General features: G+C 45.7%; 1 protein-coding gene across 2 annotated transcripts in view; it reads left to right on the top strand.

The window, feature by feature from the left end:
* The window catches only part of CERKL (CERK like autophagy regulator), a 285,626-nt gene that overhangs the window by 265,988 nt on the left and 1,535 nt on the right, over window positions 1-18,103 (top strand). For both annotated transcript variants that reach the window (XM_073577491.1, XM_073577490.1), the window contains 2 exons: window positions 16,966-17,062; window positions 17,456-17,640. In XM_073577491.1, the coding sequence (XP_073433592.1) occupies window positions 16,966-17,062; window positions 17,456-17,640 (282 nt within the window). The remainder of the gene's footprint in view (window positions 1-16,965; window positions 17,063-17,455; window positions 17,641-18,103) is intronic.

The raw sequence follows: 18,103 nt of genomic DNA, 5'->3' as shown, positions 1-18,103 counted from the left end.
AAATGGTAAGACAGGATGTTGAGAAGGCTGAACTTTTAAATTCCTATTTTGCATCTGTTTTCTCTCAGAAAGGAAATGTAGCATCAACTGTTATTCACTGTCCTATTAAGGGAATGGAAGAATCCAGGATATCTATAAACAGAAAGATAGTGAGGAAACACTTAGCTAACCTAAATGAATTCAAGTCTCCAGGTCCAGATGAATTACACCCCAGAGTACTGAAGGAGATAGCAGAAGAAATTTTTGAACCCCTCTCCATAATCTTTGAAAATTCTTGGAGAACAGGAGAAGTGCCAGAAGACTGGAGAAGAGCAAATGTTCCTATCTTCAAAAAGGGGAAGAAGGTGGACCCAGGCAACTATAGGCCGGTGAGTCTGACTTCTATACCAGGAAAGATCTTTGAACAAATTATTAAACAACATGTATGTCAATACCTGGATAAGAATGAAGTGATTAAACAGAATCAGCATGGGTTTGTAACTAATAAGTCATGTCAGACTAACTTAATTTCCTTCTATGATGGTATCACTGATTGGGTGGATCAAGGAAATGCTGTAGATATAGTATATCTTGACTTCAGCAAAGCATTTGACAAAGTCTCTCATACAATCCTTATTGAAAAAATGACTAAGTATGGAATGGACAAGGCAACTGTTAGGTGGATTCATAACTGGCTTAGTGATCGGACCCAAAGAGTGGTCGTAAATGGCTGCACATCCAGTTGGAAGAATGTCTCAAGTGGGGTACCACAGGGCTCTGTCCTGGGCCCTGTATTGTTCAACATCTTTATCAACGATTTAGATGAAGGAATTGAGGGTAAACTGATTAAATTTGCTGATGACACAAAGCTAGGAGGGATAGCTAATACTAGAGAAGAGAGAGAGAGGATTCAAAAAGATTTAAATAAACTGGAGAAGTGGGCAGCAACTAACAGAATGGTTTTTAACAGGGAGAAATGCAAAGTACTACATCTGGGCAATAAAAATGAAAAAAGCAGATATAAAATGGGAGGAATAGGGCTAAGTGACAGCACATGTGAAAAAGACTTGGGTATACTAATAGATCACAGACTGAATATGAGTCAACAGTGTGATGCAGCAGCAAAAAAGGCAAATGCAATTCTAGGATGTATTAACAGAAGCATACAGTCTAGATCACGTGAAGTCATTATTTCCCTCTACTCCTCTTTGGTCAGACCTCATCTGGAATATTGTGTCCAGTTTTGGGCACCACATTTTAAAAAAGACATCAACAAACTGGAGCAAGTTCAGAAAAGAGTGACCAGAATGGTGACCGGTCTGCAAACCCTGTCTTATGAGGAAAGGTTGCAGGATTTGGGAATGTTTAGTTTGCAAAAGAGAAGACTGAGAGGAGACTTAATAGCTGTCTACAAATATCTAAAGGGCTGTCACATTGTAGAAGGATCAACTTTATTCTCATTTGCACAAGGAAAGACTAGAAGCAATGGGATGAAACTGAATGGGAGGAGACACAGATTAGATATTAGAAAAAACTTTTTGACAGTTAGAGTGATCAATGAGTGGAACAGGCTGCCACGAGAAGTGGTGAGTTCTCCTTCAATGGAAGTCTTCAAACAGAGGCTGGACAGACATCTGACTGGGATGATTTAGCGAATCCTGCTTTGAGCAGGGGGTTGGACCAGATGGCCCAGGAGGTCCCTTCCAACTCTACGATTCTATGATTCTATGATTCTATGATTCTATGTGTGTGCAGTGCAAGGGGAGGCTATATAGTGGTGTATCAGTGGTGTTGGTTGTTGGGCTGCCTTCTAAGGCTTCCTGACATTCCTGCATTGCTGTTTACCCACTGCTCCGCAAACTGCTTTTTTAAAAGCAATCCCAATTTTTTTTTTTGTCCTGCTGAGAAGAAAAAGAAACTGCTTCTGCTGCTAGCAATTTGGCCTGCACAACACACCAGTCACTGTGTGTGCAGTGCAAGGGGAGGCTATATAGTGGTGTATCAGTGGTGTTGGTTGTTGGGCTGCCTTCTAAGGCTTCCTGACATTCCTGCATTGCTGTTTACCCACTGCTCCGCAAACTGCTTTTTTAAAAGCAATCCAATCTCCCTTATCCTCTAGTCACTTTTGTCACAGCTGTGCCATCGAGCCTGTCACATAGCGCTCAGATATTCATTGGGCCTCACACAATCCAAAAGTGTCCAGTGTCCAAAAGTGTGTGCAGAGATTCAAAATCTCCCTTATCCTCTAGTCACTTTGGTCACAGCTGTGCCATCGAGCCTGTCACAGAGCGCTCAGATATCAGTGGGCCTCACACAATCCAAAAGTGTCCAAAAGTGTGTGCAGAGATTCAAAATCTCCCTTATCCTCTAGTCACTTTGGTCACAGCTGTGCCATCGAGCCTGTCACATAGCGCTCAGATATCAGTGGGCCTCACACAATCCAAAAGTGTCCATCCAGTGTCCAAAAGTGTGTGCAGAGATTCAAAATCTCCCTTATCCTCTAGTCACTTTGGTCACAGCTGTGCCATCGAGCCTGTCACATAGCGCTCAGATATCAGTGGGCCTCACACAATCCAAAAGTGTCCAGTGTCCAAAAGTGTGTGCAGAGATTCAAAATCTCCCTTATCCTCTAGTCACTTTGGTCACAGCTGTGCCATCGAGCCTGTCACATAGCGCTCAGATATCAGTGGGCCTCACACAATCCAAAAGTGTCCAGTGTCCAAAAGTGTGTGCAGAGATTCAAAATCTCCCTTATCCTCTAGTCACTTTGGTCACAGCTGTGCCATCGAGCCTGTCACATAGCGCTCAGATATCAGTGGGCCTCACACAATCCAAAAGTGTCCATCCAGTGTCCAAAAGTGTGTGCAGAGATTCAAAATCTCCCTTATCCTCTAGTCACTTTTGTCACAGCTGTGCCATCGAGCCTGTCACATAGCGCTCAGATATTCATCGGGCCTCACACAATCCAAAAGTGTCCAGTGTCCAAAAGTGTGTGCAGAGATTCAAAATCTCCCTTATCCTCTAGTCACTTTGCCATCGAGCCTGTCACATAGCGCTCAGATATCAGTGGGCCTCACACAATCCAAAAGTGTCCAGTGTCCACAAGTGTCTGCAGAAATTCAAAATCTCCCCTGTCCTATAGACACCTTGTACCTTGTTTTACATTACTATATAGTTTGTTGGATTTTGTCTACATTTCTACCAAAAATGAGGAAGGCTGGTGGAAGAGGCCGTGGAATTGGGCGGGGGTTGGCAGCTGGTAATGATGGTGTTGGTGGTGGATCTGATGGTAGTGGCAAGAGCAAAATAGGACCGAATGCAGGAGGTGCTGACCCTGCGTCATCGTCTGGCTACATAAGGCCTCGAACGCTTAGTTTTCTAGGAGTTGGCAAACCGCTTTTAAAGCCAGAGCATCAGGAAAAAGTTTTGTCTTACATTGCTGACTCAGCCTCCAGCTCTATCGCCTCCTCTTCTTCAGTTGTAAAAAGTAAAAGCACTGAGTCGTCATTGGAGGCTCATGTTCATGAACCACACCTTTCCTTGTGTCCTTCACCCCAACCAAGATTGAAGGATGACGCAGGCCATACTACTGATTACTCCATGGAGCTGTTTTCACATACCATGCCTGGATTATCAAGTCAAATGGTGAATTACCCAGGCCAAGATGAATCTGACATGGAGTGCACTGATGCACAGCCGCTGATGGATGATTCTGCTGGTACATTCACTCAGAGCACTACATTGTCCTCGCAGTGTACAGAGCCAGATTCTGACCCTGAGGAGACTCAGGTGCCCCTTCCCGCACACTATACCACCATACACGGTAACACAGAGGAAGGTGCACATGACATAGAAGAGGAGGTGATGGATGACCCAGTTGTTGACCCAGATTGGCATCCATTGGGGGAAGAGGGTGCTGCTTCCAATAGCTCAGATGAGGAGCATCCACAGCAGACATCGACATCGCAACAGCTGTTATCTGGCAGGCCCGGAGCACTCCAAAGACAGGTTCCAAACATCAAAAGAGTTGCTGGACAGCTTGTCCAGAGGGTCAAAAGATCACAGCGTGCTAGGCCGCAAAATGTCTGCCAAAGTAGGAAGAGTGCAGTGTGGCACTTTTTTGACCAAAATCCTCATGATCAGGCCAAGGTTATCTGTAAGAAGTGCGCAAAGACCTTTAGCCGAGGGAAAAATCTTAAAAATTTGAATACCAGTTGCATGCTTAGACATTTAACCAGCATGAACTTGCAAGCGTGGACACAACACCAAACCTCAAGTGCCACATGTGCAACTGATCACAACGAAGGTAGTCAGCAACGCTACATTGTTTCCCCCACTGTAAGCCCACCGGTTAGCACAGCAGCAAATGTTGAGGTGTCGTTGCAAGACCACAGCAGTCAGGGAATCCCACTGTTATATCAACGAAAGACTGATTCTAGGCCATCAGAAAGAACACCAACTCAATCACCATCATCAACCCTCTCTTAGTCCGCCCTGTCCACCGCTACTTCCACCATATGCAGCTCTCAAGTCCAGCTCACCCTCCCAGACACTATGAGTAGGTCAAGAAAGTACTCAGTCTCTCATCCGCGTACACTGGGTTTGAACGCCCACATTGCCAAACTAATCTCGTTTGAGATGATGCCCTTTCGGTTGGAGGAAAGCACAGCTTTCCGCGAACTCATGGCCTATGCAGCACCACGCTATGACCTACCCAGTCGCCACTTCTTCTCTCGCAAAGCCATCCCAGCCCTCCACCATCATGTGAAAGACCGCATTGTCCATGCACTCAAGCAGTCAGTGAGTGGAAAGGTGCACCTCACAACTGATGCATGGTCCAGTCGGCATGGCCAGGGCCGTTACGTGTCCATCACTGCGCACTGGGTTAATGTGGTGGATGCAGGGTCCACAGGGGACAGCGGTGGTGGGACAGTGCTGCCTAGCCCACGGTATAGGAAACAGTTGGCTGTAGGCGTTCGACCCTCCTCCTCCTCCTCCAGAAGCGAAAGCTCGTCCACAGAGCGCAGTCGTACGAGCACTCCATCTGCAGCTGCCACTGTTGCACACGATGTGTCCCCCTATCGAGCATCTAGTGGAAAGCGTCAGCAGGCTGTGTTGCAGATGATGTGTTTGGGCGACAGACACACCGCCGAGGTGCTGGCCGAGTACTTGAAGCGACAAACTGAGTCATGGCTGGGCAGTGTACATCTTGAGGCAGGCAAGGTAGTTAGTGATAACGGCCGTAATTTTGTGGCAGCCATAGCCCTTTCAAAACTCAGCCACATACCTTGCTTGGCTCACACCTTGAACCTGGTGGTGCAGTGCTTCCTCAAAAATTATCCGGAGTTAACAGCCCTGCTCCAGAAGGTGCGAAGACTGTGCGCGCACATCCGCCGGTCGCCTGTACACTCCGTTCGTATGCAGAAGCTGCAGCGATTGCTCCACCTTCCCAACCACCGCCTCATTATCAACATTGCAACAAGGTGGACCTCCACCCTGCACATGGTGGAGCGGCTGTGCGAGCAGAGGCAGGCCATAATGCATTTGTGGGAGGATACATGGCCAGGCACTTTGAGAGCAGACATGGAGTTGACAGGTGTGCAGTGGTCGAAGCTGAAAGACCTTTGTAAAGTCCTTCAGTGTTTTGAGGAATGCACACGGCTGGTAAGCGCAGACGACGCCATCCTAAGCATGAGCATCCCACTTATGCGTCTGCTCATGCAAACTTTGACGCACCTTAAGGAGCAGGCGTCTGCAGCCAATGTTGATGAGGAGGAAGAGGAGGAGGGAATCCTTGATGACATTCAGCCATTGTCTGCTCAGGGACCTCTCCTGGACGAGGTGGAGGAAGAAGAGGAGGAGGAGGATGATGATGGGGATGATTACTTAGGGGAGGAGGATGCATCTCGTGGGGCAAGTGAAAATGTTGGCGTGGAAAGGTCTGGTACAGGGTTTGTGCGTGACTGGAGGGATGTGGATTTGCCAGAAAGTGCTCCTCCACCCAGCACTCGCAGTGCATCATTGACACCGGGAACATTGGCCCACATGTCAGATTATGCCTTGCGGATCCTAAAAAGGGACCCCCGCATTGCCAAAATGATGAACGATGACGACTACTGGTTGGCCAGCATCCTGGATCCACGCTATAAAGGCAAATTACAAAACATCATGCCACAGGAGAACCTTGACCTAATATTGGCTAATAAACAAGCAACTCTGGTAAATCGGTTGCTTGAGGCATTCCCAGCACACAGCAGCGGTGATGGTTCTCACACGAGCCGTACGGGCCGGGGGCAGCTTGGCAGAGGTGTTCGTGGTGCACACAGCAGAAGTGGCGTTGGAGACAGGGGTTTCATGACAATGTTGTGGACTGATTTTTCAAATACCGCTCACACAACTGGTAATACTGCATCGATGGAAAGTGACAGGAGACAGCAGTTGTCAACTATGGTTACAAACTACTTTTCCTCTCATATCGATGTTCTCCCACACAGGTCATTCCCCTTTGACTATTGGGCCGCTAAACTGGACACCTGGCCTGAATTGGCCCAATATGCCTTACAGGAGCTCGCTTGCCCAGCTGCAAGTGTGCTATCGGAAAGAGTCTTCAGTGCAGCTGGATCAATCCTGACAGAAAAAAGGACCCGTCTGTCAACCCAAAATGTGGATGATCTAACCTTCATTAAAATGAACCACGCATGGGTTTCCAAGGATTTTGTCCCACCTTCCCCTGATGACACATAGGGTGACAGAAAAATGGCTTGCTTTGGTCCACCTCTTCCTGGTACTTCACCTATTTCGCCTTTTGCATCAGCTGAATGTCCAACATCAACATATGCCACTTTCTAAAACTCCCTAACTGTGCTGCCTCCCCCCCCATGGCTGGGGTCACCACCTAGCGCACGACACCGTGCGAGTGCCGTTGCCCTGGACAGGTGGGTAGGCCGACTCTTGGGCGCGGGCACTGGCACAGGGTCCCTCATAGTGCAATCAAGTGTCTCTGACGGTGGTGGTGCACACCCGCCGTCAGACACACCGCTGTACTATGAGGGGCCCAGTGCCAGTACCGACGCCCACGAGTGGGCCCCCCTTGCTTGGGCAGGGCCCCAGCATTTGCAATCTTTACCTCTCCCTGCTCCTCCACTGTGTAATCTGGGCCGTCAAATCCATACTGTGCCTGACACCGTCTGAGCCTGCCTCCTGAGACATATATTTTGAATGTGTACGCTATCCATACATGTTATCCAGGGATACGGTACCCTTTCTAACCTTTGTGCAATCACGTGCAATCCATACTGGGCCTAACACCGTCTGAGCCTGCCTCCTGAGACATATATTTTGAATGTGTACGCTATCCATACATGTTATCTGGGGATACGGTACCCTTTCTAACCTTTGTGCAATCACGTGCGATCCATACTGGGCCTGACACCGTCTGAGCCTGCCTCCTGAGACATATATTTTGAATGTGTACGCTATCCATACATGTTATCTGGGGATACGGTACCCTTTCTAACCTTTGTGCAATCACGTGCAATCCATACTGGGCCTAACACCATCTGAGCCTGCCTCCTGAGACATATATTTTGAATGTGTACGCTATCCATACATGTTATCCGGGGATACGGTACCCTTTCTAACCTTTGTGCAATCACGTGCAATCCATACTGGGCCTGACACCGTCTGAGCCTGCCTCCTGAGACATATATTTTGAATGTGTACGCTATCCATACATGTTATCTGGGGATATGGTACCCTTTCTAACCTTTGTGCAATCACGTGCAATCCATACTGGGCTTAACACCGTCTGAGCCTGCCTCCTGAGACATATATTTTGAATGTGTACGCTATCCATACATGTTATCTGGGGATACGGTACCCTTTCTAACCTTTGTGCAATCACGTGCAATCCATACTGGGCCTGACACCGTCTGAGCCTGCCTCCTGAGACATATATTTTGAATGTGTACGCTATCCATACATGTTATCTGGGGATACGGTACCCTTTCTAAACTTTGTGCAATCACGTGCAATCCATACTGGGCCTAACACCGTCTGAGCCTGCCTCCTGAGACATATATTTTGAGTGTGTACGCTATCCATACATGTTATCTGGGGATACGGTACCCTTTCTAACCTTTGTGCAATCATGTGCAATCCATACTGGGCCTGACACCGTCTGAGCCTGCCTCCTGAGACATATATTTTGAATGTGCACGCTATCCATACATGTTATCCGGGGATACGGTACCCTTTCTAACCTTTGTGCAATCACGTGTAATCCATACTGGGCGTGAGAACGGCTGGAGAGCTGTTAAGCAAGCTACAGCACCTGTGGTTTGCACACGTAAGTTTTTCATTTTTTCAGGAATGACGGTTAGGCCTAATTCCGGAACTGCGGTTGACCTGCACTTACTGAGAAATCATTGTTCGCGGGTAATAATTGTAATCAGTGATCCCCATCACTAACGTTGTTCAGCGGGTTATCTGCACCTGTAAGCGACAAACGCTTGCCTTTTCAGTGTAGCGCACATGCAGCCACGGACATGTAAGGGCATGACACACCAGTTATTGGCCAATCTCATGTGCCAGAGCCTCACGTGTCCCTCTAGTAAGCCGGACTCGGACCACGGGGCATGACGGAGTCTCGTTCGTTAACGGAATTAAGCTTGCAATGTGTGCATCTGTTCTGTAGCTGGCATGGTTGAGGTTTCCCAGGTGGAGTCGAATTTAACCGTAGGCTCCACTCCTGGTGGTGCCCTTCTGGACATTCCTTTAAGGTTCAGCTTTGCAACCATACTGCCCACGTAAAACAAACACTTTGCCTTCATGAACGCTGTTTGGAGGGTCATGACTCGTGGGAATAACGCCGCCCAATCAGTTAACCTGCTAGAGAGATCCTTCGTTGCTCCCAAGCATGACATCACACTCCGTAGGAAGAAGGTAATGCCACTGTGGCGACCGTACTCCTGGGGGCGACACAAGTGCACTGATGCCCAGCCACTGCTCAATGAATCTGCTGGTACATTGACCCAGACCACTACATTCCCCTCGCATGCTACACGACCTGAATCTGACCCTGATGAAACTCAGGTTACCCTTCCCATTACAGTTCCATCTTACACGGTGACAAAGAGGAAGCTGCAGATGAAAGTGCAGGTTCGGCCCACCCGCCATCAGACACACCACCGTACTATCAGGGGCCCTGTGCCAGTGCCGTCGCCAACGAGTGGGCCCCCCCTGCTTGCTCAGGATCACAGCACTTGCAAAGTTGAAATACTGTGCAGTGAGATGGAAGATGGGGACGACGAGGAGTCCAGACAAGTACAGGGATTCCCTAGCGAGGAGACTTATTTGATTGTTTTCAATGTTGGGACAGCAATTTTTGGGGAGCACTATACTCTGGAGAATGATAGATGGGGCCCACCATACACTGGAACATTCCAAAGGTGGACATCAGACACTGGAGCAGCATTTACAGGGCCCATTATACACTAGAGCATTAGAAATGGGGCCCATTATGTTTGGAGCATTATTTGGGCCCATAAGACAGTGGAGCTTCATCCATGGGGACCAACATATACTGTAGCATTATGTGGAGCTCATCATATACTGTTTCAAACATTATATGGGACCAATGATTCTGTATGGAGAAATAGATGGGCCTCGTCATGAGATGTAAAAAGTGAGGTATTTTTCATTGTACTATACCGCTATTTCTCTGCCGTATCGGAGCATGATGAGTTGTGGTATGTGTTAAAGGGGCGCTCTTTCGCCCAGGGCACATGAAAACCTGGAGCCAGCCCTCCCCCCCCACAGTCTGTAGCCAAATAACCCCCATTTTTCAGTGCGTAACTTGTATTATGAAGTTAATTAAGGTTGACAAGCTTAAGTAAGAAGAATTGATGCTTTTGGCATTCAAATGGGCACTGTTGGTGTGTTTCCTGTCCTCCTCTCACTGCCGACTTTTATTCCCCATTGACTTACATTGGGTTTCGTGTTTCGGGATGACCCCGACTTTTCCCTATAATCGGACGATCTTGCTCGACCCGACTTTTGGAAAAGTCGGGTTTCACGAAACGAAACGCGACCCTAAAAAACCAAAAGTCGCTCAACTCTAGTAGTGACGTTTTGGAATGCAGACTTTGATGGAATGGTCTGTGGGTGTCATGTGCGTTTGGAGAGCCCCTGATGTACCTAAACTATTGAAACTCCCCACAAGTGACCCCATTTTGGACAGTAGACCACCCACGGAACTTATCTAGATGTGTGGTGAGCACTTTGAACCCCCAAGTGCTTCAGAGAAGTTTATAACGCTCGGACGTGAAAGTGAAAAAAATCATTTTTTTCCACAAAAATGATATTTTTGCCCCCAATTTTTTGTTTTCCTAAGGGTAACAGGAGAAATTGGACCCCAAAAGTTGTTTTGCAATTTGTCCTGAGTAGGCTGATACCCTACATGTGGGGGTAAAGCACTGTTTGGGCGCATGGCAGAGCTTGGAAGGGAAGGAGCACCATTTGACTTTTTCAACTCAGAATTGGCTGGAATTGAGATCAGACGCCATGTTGCATTTGGAGAGCCCCTGATGTGCCCAAACAGTGGAAACCCCCAATTCTAACTCCAACCCGAACCCCAACACACCCCTAACTCTAATCTCAACCCTAACCCTAACCCTAGCCCTAACCCTAACCCTAGCCCTGAACCTAACCCTAGCCCTAACCCTAACCCTAATGGGAAAATGGAAATACATACATTTTTTTTATTTTATTATTTTTCCCTAACTAAGTGGGTGATAACGGGGGGTTTGATTTACTATTTATGGCGGTTTTTATGTTTGGCAGCTGTCGCACGCTAAAAGACGCTTTTTATTGTAAAAATAGTTTTTGCATCACCACATATTGAGAGCTGTAATTTTTCCGTATTTTGACCCACCGAGTCACGTGAGGTCTTATTTTTTGTGGGATGAGTTGACGTTTTTATTGGTACCATTTTCGGGCACGTGACATTTTTTGATCGCTTTTTATTCCGATTTTTGGGACGCAGAATGAACAAAAACCAGCGTTTCATGAATTTCTTTTGGGGGGGTGCGTTTACACCGTTCCGCGTGCGGTAAAATTGATAAAGTGGTTTTATTCTTTGGGTCAGTACAGTTACAGCGATACCTCATTTAGGTCATTTTTTTATGTTTTGGTGGTTTTATGCAATGAAAACTATTTTATATAAAAAATTATTTTTGCATCACTTTATTCTGCGAGCTATAACTTTTTTATTTTTTTGCTGATGATGCTGTATGGCAGCTTGTTTTTTGCGGGACAAGCTGACGTTTTCAGCGGTACCATGGATATTTATATGCGTCTTTTTGATCGCGCGTTATTACACTTTTTGTTTGGCGGTATGATAATAAATAATTATTTTTTGCTTCGTTTTTTATTTTATTTTTTAAGGGGTTCACTAAAGGGGTTAACTAATGGGACAATTTTATAGGGCGGGTCGTTACGGACGTGGCGATACCTAATATGTGTACTTTTATTGTTTTTTTTATTTCCAAAAAATGGATTTATTGGGGGAATATTTTTTTTTTTTTTCTAATTTAATTGGCGATTTTTTAAAAATTATTTTAACAATTTTTTTTATTTTTTTTTAACTTTATTACATAGTCCCAGGTGGGACATCACTGTCCTGTGACAGATCGCTGATCTGTCACATCACAGATCACTGTGACATATCAGCGATCTGTCACAGGCACTACTGCAGACTTCCTCATGCCTGCGCTTTGCAGGCACTGAGGAAGCCAGCTCCCTGCAGGCCCCCGTCGCCATCTTGGATTCGGGGGCCTGCAGGTAAAGAGCCCCCCGCAGCAGCGCTGCACATTGCGCTGCTGTAGGGGGCTCAGGGAAGCACGGAGGGAGCCCCCTCCCTGCCGATGCTTCCCTTTAACTCCCGGTACACTGCGATCATGTTTGATCGCGGTGTTCAAGGGGTTAACGTGTCGGGGGCGGTCCGTGACCGCCCCTGACACATTGTGCCGGGTGTCAGCTGTGATAATCAGCTGACACCCGGCCGCGATCAGCGGCGCTCACCATGTGGGCGCCGCTGATCGCGCTAGACGTACTATCCCATCCATGGGCATAGGGGCCTGGGTCCCATGGACGGGATAGTACGTCTGATGTCAGAAAGGGGTTAAATTAATTCCCTAACTGAATCGACAGGGTGCTCACCTTACAGGGTTGTGCCACCCTTGCACAACCACGGTGTGAACGTGAATGGTAATTGGGGAGCGTGTCCTCGCAACCCAGAAGGGCACTGTACGTTGCTGTCAGCAGCCTCCGCTCTCCTGGTCAGTCCATCTCTCACCGGCTTCCGGATGTGAAGTTGAGACCGATCCCAGCCGTAAGTGAACACCAAGGATCCCGGAGCTTCCTAGCACCGCCCAGCAAATGCAGGTTCTCCCACAAGCAACTGCCCTCCAAGCTGCTCCTGCCGCTGATCCTCAGAGAGGAAAATTCAATGTGAAGCAACAACAAAAAAAGAGATCTATAGGAGCGCTAAAGGAGATGCAGAAACCAGAAAAAGGGTAAAAAAAAACTCAGCTTTAATCCTTCCTCCAATACCCACAACGCGTTTCTATGTTCACAGCCGTCTTCCTCAGGTGGAATCACCTGAGGAAGATGGCTGTGACCGTAAAAACGCATTGTGGGTATTGGAGGAAGAATTAAAGCTGAGTTTTTTACCCTTTTTCTGGTTTCTGCCTCTCCTTTAGCGCTCCTATAGACCTCTTTTTTTGTTGTTGCTTCACACAGCAACTCTTTAGCCTGGATGGTCGCATCTTGGCACCGTCCAGGTTGTGAAGCAGTTATCGCTGAAATGGATTACGGCGTGGAACAGTATGTCAGACAGGTGAGGAATATGGTAGTTTATTGTTTTTATGTTTTTTTTTACAGGAGACAAGTGATTCAATGGAATGGGCATAAGGGGAGTATAACTGTGTTTTTTATTTTTAAATAAAAATGTTTAAAGAGGGAGTTTTGTATTATTTCAAATAAATACACTTTTTGCTGTGTATTTATTTACTATATGACTATTGGATTAGTAATGGATGGGTGTCTTATAGACGCTTCTTCATTACTATTCTGTGGGCTTGATGTCACTTGACCATACAAAGGTGACATCAGCCCCCAAATATTAACCTCACTTTCTACTGCTACAGGGCAAGTTGGAAAAACAAGGCTAAGTGCCATATTTGGCACATCTTATGGATCCGCCATATCTGGGGCTGCTGAAGGTTGATGTTGGTAGCCTAGAGGGGGTGGGCACCAACTCTGACCCTTTCCCAGACTATTAATATCAATACAATGCTGTCTGTTTAATATCAATACAATGCTGTCACTTCTTCCCTGATGTCGGTACTTGTCACGCTGATGTCAACTCCCATCATTGTCTTCTGGTCACACTGATCTCAGCCCGAGCAGAAGACAATGATGACAGCTGCCGGCCAATGCCAGGGAACAGCACAAGCTGTACCGCTTTTTCCCTTGTGCTGGTACATTTTACACAGCCACACGGATGGCACACAGATGTAACACGTGGACACACGGACAGCAGACGGGTTGAACAGGCATGTTACACACACACATGGACACGGACCATGGACCTCACCAGTACTGTTTTTTTCCTGTACAGGAATCAACAGAACATGTGAAGGAGGCCTTAAAGGGATTTTCTACTACTTTGATATTGATGACTTATCTTTAGGATAGACATCAATATCAGCTTGGTAAGGGGTCAACACATTCACCAATCAGCTGTTTAAATTGCTGTCAGTGCCCAGACAGATAAAATGTATGGAACAGGACAGGACAACTCCTTCACACTGTCTCTTGCCCTATACCAGGTACTGCAGATCAGCTCCTATTATTACTGCTGAGTCCTGCAGATGAGCTCATATTACTGCCGGATCCTGCAGGCCAGCTCCTAATACTGTCGGGTATCATTTTTGGGTGTGTACGTCTACTGGAGATGGACACACAGATGCAGTCTACTACATCTGAGTGTCGACTACTAGTAGGTGTACATGTCCAAAAATGATGCAGTACAGAGCACACATTTGCTGTTTCGGCACCATTCTATAGTCAACGGCCCCATTGGGGCATACACCTGAATCCCATTTTGCTGGGAATTCGGATGAACGCAGTGTGAAAGCACCCGAAATGTTAGGTGCTGCAGATCAACTCCTATTATTGCCAGATGCTGCAGATCAGCTTCCATTTTTGCTAGGTGCTGGAGATCAACTCCTATAATTGCAAGGTACTGTAGATCAGAAACTATTTTTGCCAGGTGCTGCAGATCAGCTGATATTACTGCAGATCAGCTCCTATTATTTTAATAGTTGCTGATCTGCAGCAGCCAGTATGATGATATGATGGAGCTGTGCTGTTCCACACTATGCACTGCAAATACCCTCATTAGAAGTGAAGAGGACTTGAACTTTATCTTCACTTCCTGGATGTAGCAATCTTATAAATCATTATTAACCATGTATTGAACCTTGCCACATGATTTAGAATAAGACGTCAAACCAGTTACTCCATTTGCAGACATGTGTTTTGGGGGTTTTGCCCTTCATGAGTGAAAAGCAGGCAACCTGGTTTAAAGAGGCTATTTGCATATTTAACTTTCCGAACAAGCATTTCATGGCCTATAAGCAGGGCTGTGGAGTTGATTAGCCAAACCACTGACTTCGACTCCTTAATTTCCCTGACTTCAGCCTCTTATTCCAACTCTGACACCACGACACAGACTCCTTCTCCTCAGCACTGGTCACTACTGAGTATGTACAGTCATGGCCAAAAGTTTTGAGAATGACACTAATATTATATTTTCACATGATCTGCTGGCCTCTGGTTTTTATGTGTGTTTGTCAGATGTTTTTATCACATACAGAAATATAATTGCAATCATATTATGAGTAGCAAAAGGTTATATTGACAGAATGAGTTAATGCAGCAAGTCAATATTTGCAGTGTTGACCCTTCTTCTTCAGGACCTCAGCAATTCTCCCTGGCATGCTCTCAATCAACTTCTGGATCAAATCCTGACTGATAGCAGTCCATTCTTGCAAAATCAATGCTTTTATTTTGTCTGAATTTGAAGGTTTTTGTTTGTCCACCCATCTCTTGATGATTGACCACAAGTTCTCAATGGGATTAAGATCTGGGGAGTTTCCAGGCCATGGTCCCAAAATCTCTATGTTTTGTTCCCTGAGCCATTTAGTTATCACCTTTGCTTTATGGCAAGGTGCTCCATCATGTTGAAAAAGGCATTGTTGATCGCCAAACTGCTCTTGGACGGTTGGGAGAAGTTGCTCTTGGAGGACATTCTGGTACCATTCTTTATTCATGGCTGTGTTTTTAGGCAAGACTGAGAGAGAGCCCATTCCCTTGGCTGAGAAGCAACCCCACACATGAATGGTTTCAGGATGCTTGACAGTTGGCATGAGACAAGACTGGTGGTAGCGCTCGCCTGGTCTTCTCCGAATAAGCCGTTTTCCAGATGTCCCAAACAATCGAAACGGGGATTCATCAGAGAAAATGACTTTACCCCAGTCCTCAGCAGTCCACTCTCTGTACCTCTTGCAGAATATCAGTCTGTCCATGATGTTTTTCCTGGAGAGAAGTGGCTTCTTTGCTGCCCTCCTTGAGACCAGGCCTTGCTCCAAGAGTCTCCGCCTCACAGTGCGTGCAGATGCACTCACACCTGCCTGCTGCCATTCCTGAGCAAGCTCTGCACTCCTGGTAGCCTGATCCCACAGCTGAAACACTTTTAAGAGACGGTCCTGGCGCTTGCTGGTCTTTCTTGGGCACCCTGGAGCCTTTTTGGCAACAAGGGAACCTCTCTCCTTGAAGTTCTTGATGATGCGATAGATTGTTGACTGAGGTGCAATCTTTCTAGCTGCGATACTCTTCCCTGTTAGGCCATTTTTGTGCAGTGCAATGATGACTGCACATGTTTCTTTAGAGATAACCATGGTTAACAGAAGAGAAACAATGATGCCAAGCACCAGCCTCCTTAAAGTGTCCAGTGGTGTCATTCTTACTTAATCATGACAGATTGATCTCCAGCCCTGTCCTCATCAACACCCACACGTGTGTTAATGGAGCAATCACTGAAACGATGTTAGCTGGTCCTTTTAAGGCAGGGCTGCAATGATGTTGAAATGTGTTTTGGGGGATAAAGTTCATTTTCTAGGCAAATATTGACTTTGCAAGTAATTGCTGTTAAGCTGATCACTCTTTATGACATTCTGGAGTATATGCAAATTGCCATTAGAAAAAATGAAGCAGTAGACTTTGTAAAAATTAATATTTGTGTAATTCTCAAAACTTTTGGCCATGACTGTACATAAAGTGCAGCACAGATTCATCTCAACTAAAAGCCCAGATCCTTAGCTCAGGAACAGAACAGACATTTATAGGTCATTTCATAACTTTCCCAAATTATTATGAAAACATTTACAGCACATCCTGCATTATACTACAGTACGCAATTTATTATATATATTAGGAGTCGGTCCATTTTACACTGACTCCAACTCAGACTCCACCAAAATGAACTCCAACTCTGACTCCATGACTCCAACTCCACAGCCCTGCTTATAAATCTACTTACACTTGGTTGGCACTCTCAACAAGGAGAAGCCTTTCCCCTTAGACACTCTTTTCCTTCCGGGCTGAATGGTGGGGGTGCTATGCCATGATATTGTTAACGTATCCTAAAGATAAATTTTCATACCATAGTGGCGGAAGACCCTTTGTTGCTCCCTGTAGGCTCTAATTTACCAGGTTCACTGTGACATGACGAGGCTGTGATAGCTAAAACCTTGGATCTCTGTGACTCTCTACTTGCACAATTATTAATGGTCAAATGATTTCCTTTTAATAATATCTTGTATTAGCATTGTCATATTTTATCTTCTTATTCTCTTTTAGGTTGAATGATGGCACAATGGCTCTGATAATTGTGCAAGAAACTTCCCGGCCGGAGTTTGTGAAGCATTTGAAGCGCTATGCCACGCTGCAAAATCAGGTACAGAAGTAATTGTTAAATACCCAGCAGATTAATACTGATGACCTCTTAAGACGTCTTTACTTCCTGGGCTCCATCAGAGTACATTAGCCATTATGTGACAGATTTGTAAGTTCCCAATCAGTTTAATGCAGCTTACTCCATTCTAATCCACCCCATACCTTTTAGAATAGTTCATTGCCGAAGAGGCTAGACAGGAAGCCCAGCGTATACTTTCTAAGAGAAATGGGTGTACACCATACAAGTAGGTTACAGCATGTATTTGCCTTGGTATCAGATGATCTGCTACATACACCACAATACCTTATAGTGCCTCTAATGTACTGTATATTATATACTGTAAAAATGTTTAAATATTTTTGAAGTTGTACAATTAACACTTTTTTTTTCTAGTTTGACTTTCCTTTTGTTGAAACTTACTTGGCTAAAGAAGTTAAGTTGTGCCTTCAGGACATTAGTCACTGTGATAATGGCCCATACAAACACAATAGAGAGGCATCTACAGGGTTAAGTGAAGACATTCATCCATGGAATATTGATGGGGATTTAATGGAAGCCTCCTCTGAAGTTCATATCCGGTGAGTAATAAAGTTGCCAGTAATTGTCATTGGCATTTTCGTAATGTAAGATTAGTTTATAACAAACTTTCGATCCTGGACAGTGCTAGCCCAAAACAAGGAGCAAAAAATGTTAATGGGTTTCGTAAAACCGCTCTTCCCAGTACAGTTTGTTTTAAAGAAACAAACTGCTTTATTCACTCTCCCCAAATCCAGCACTGAGTCTCCACTTCCGCTCCCGGTGTCTGTGATTGTCTGCAGCGCTAACATCAGGTAGACAGCACTGCCATCAATATTTGATCTTAATGGCTCTGAGTAGCTCATGCCATTAACTCGGCCAGGGCCAGTGATGTCAGACTTTCTATCGAGCCTGTACACTGCTCCATCGATAGACATATACCCATTTTAAAAAATCTGTAGCACACTTGTCCTTTTTTCTTAAAATGGTTGTCTGCTTTTAACAATTTATTTGATATCATATAAA

The sequence above is a fragment of the Dendrobates tinctorius genome, unplaced genomic scaffold (genome assembly GCF_039654945.1).
Source record: "Dendrobates tinctorius isolate UK_male_01 unplaced genomic scaffold, ASM3965494v1 ptg000056l, whole genome shotgun sequence".
Classification (NCBI taxonomy): domain Eukaryota; kingdom Metazoa; phylum Chordata; class Amphibia; order Anura; family Dendrobatidae; genus Dendrobates; species Dendrobates tinctorius.
Note: the sequence above shows the minus strand (reverse complement) of the source record. Positions and strands in the feature narration are given on the sequence as shown.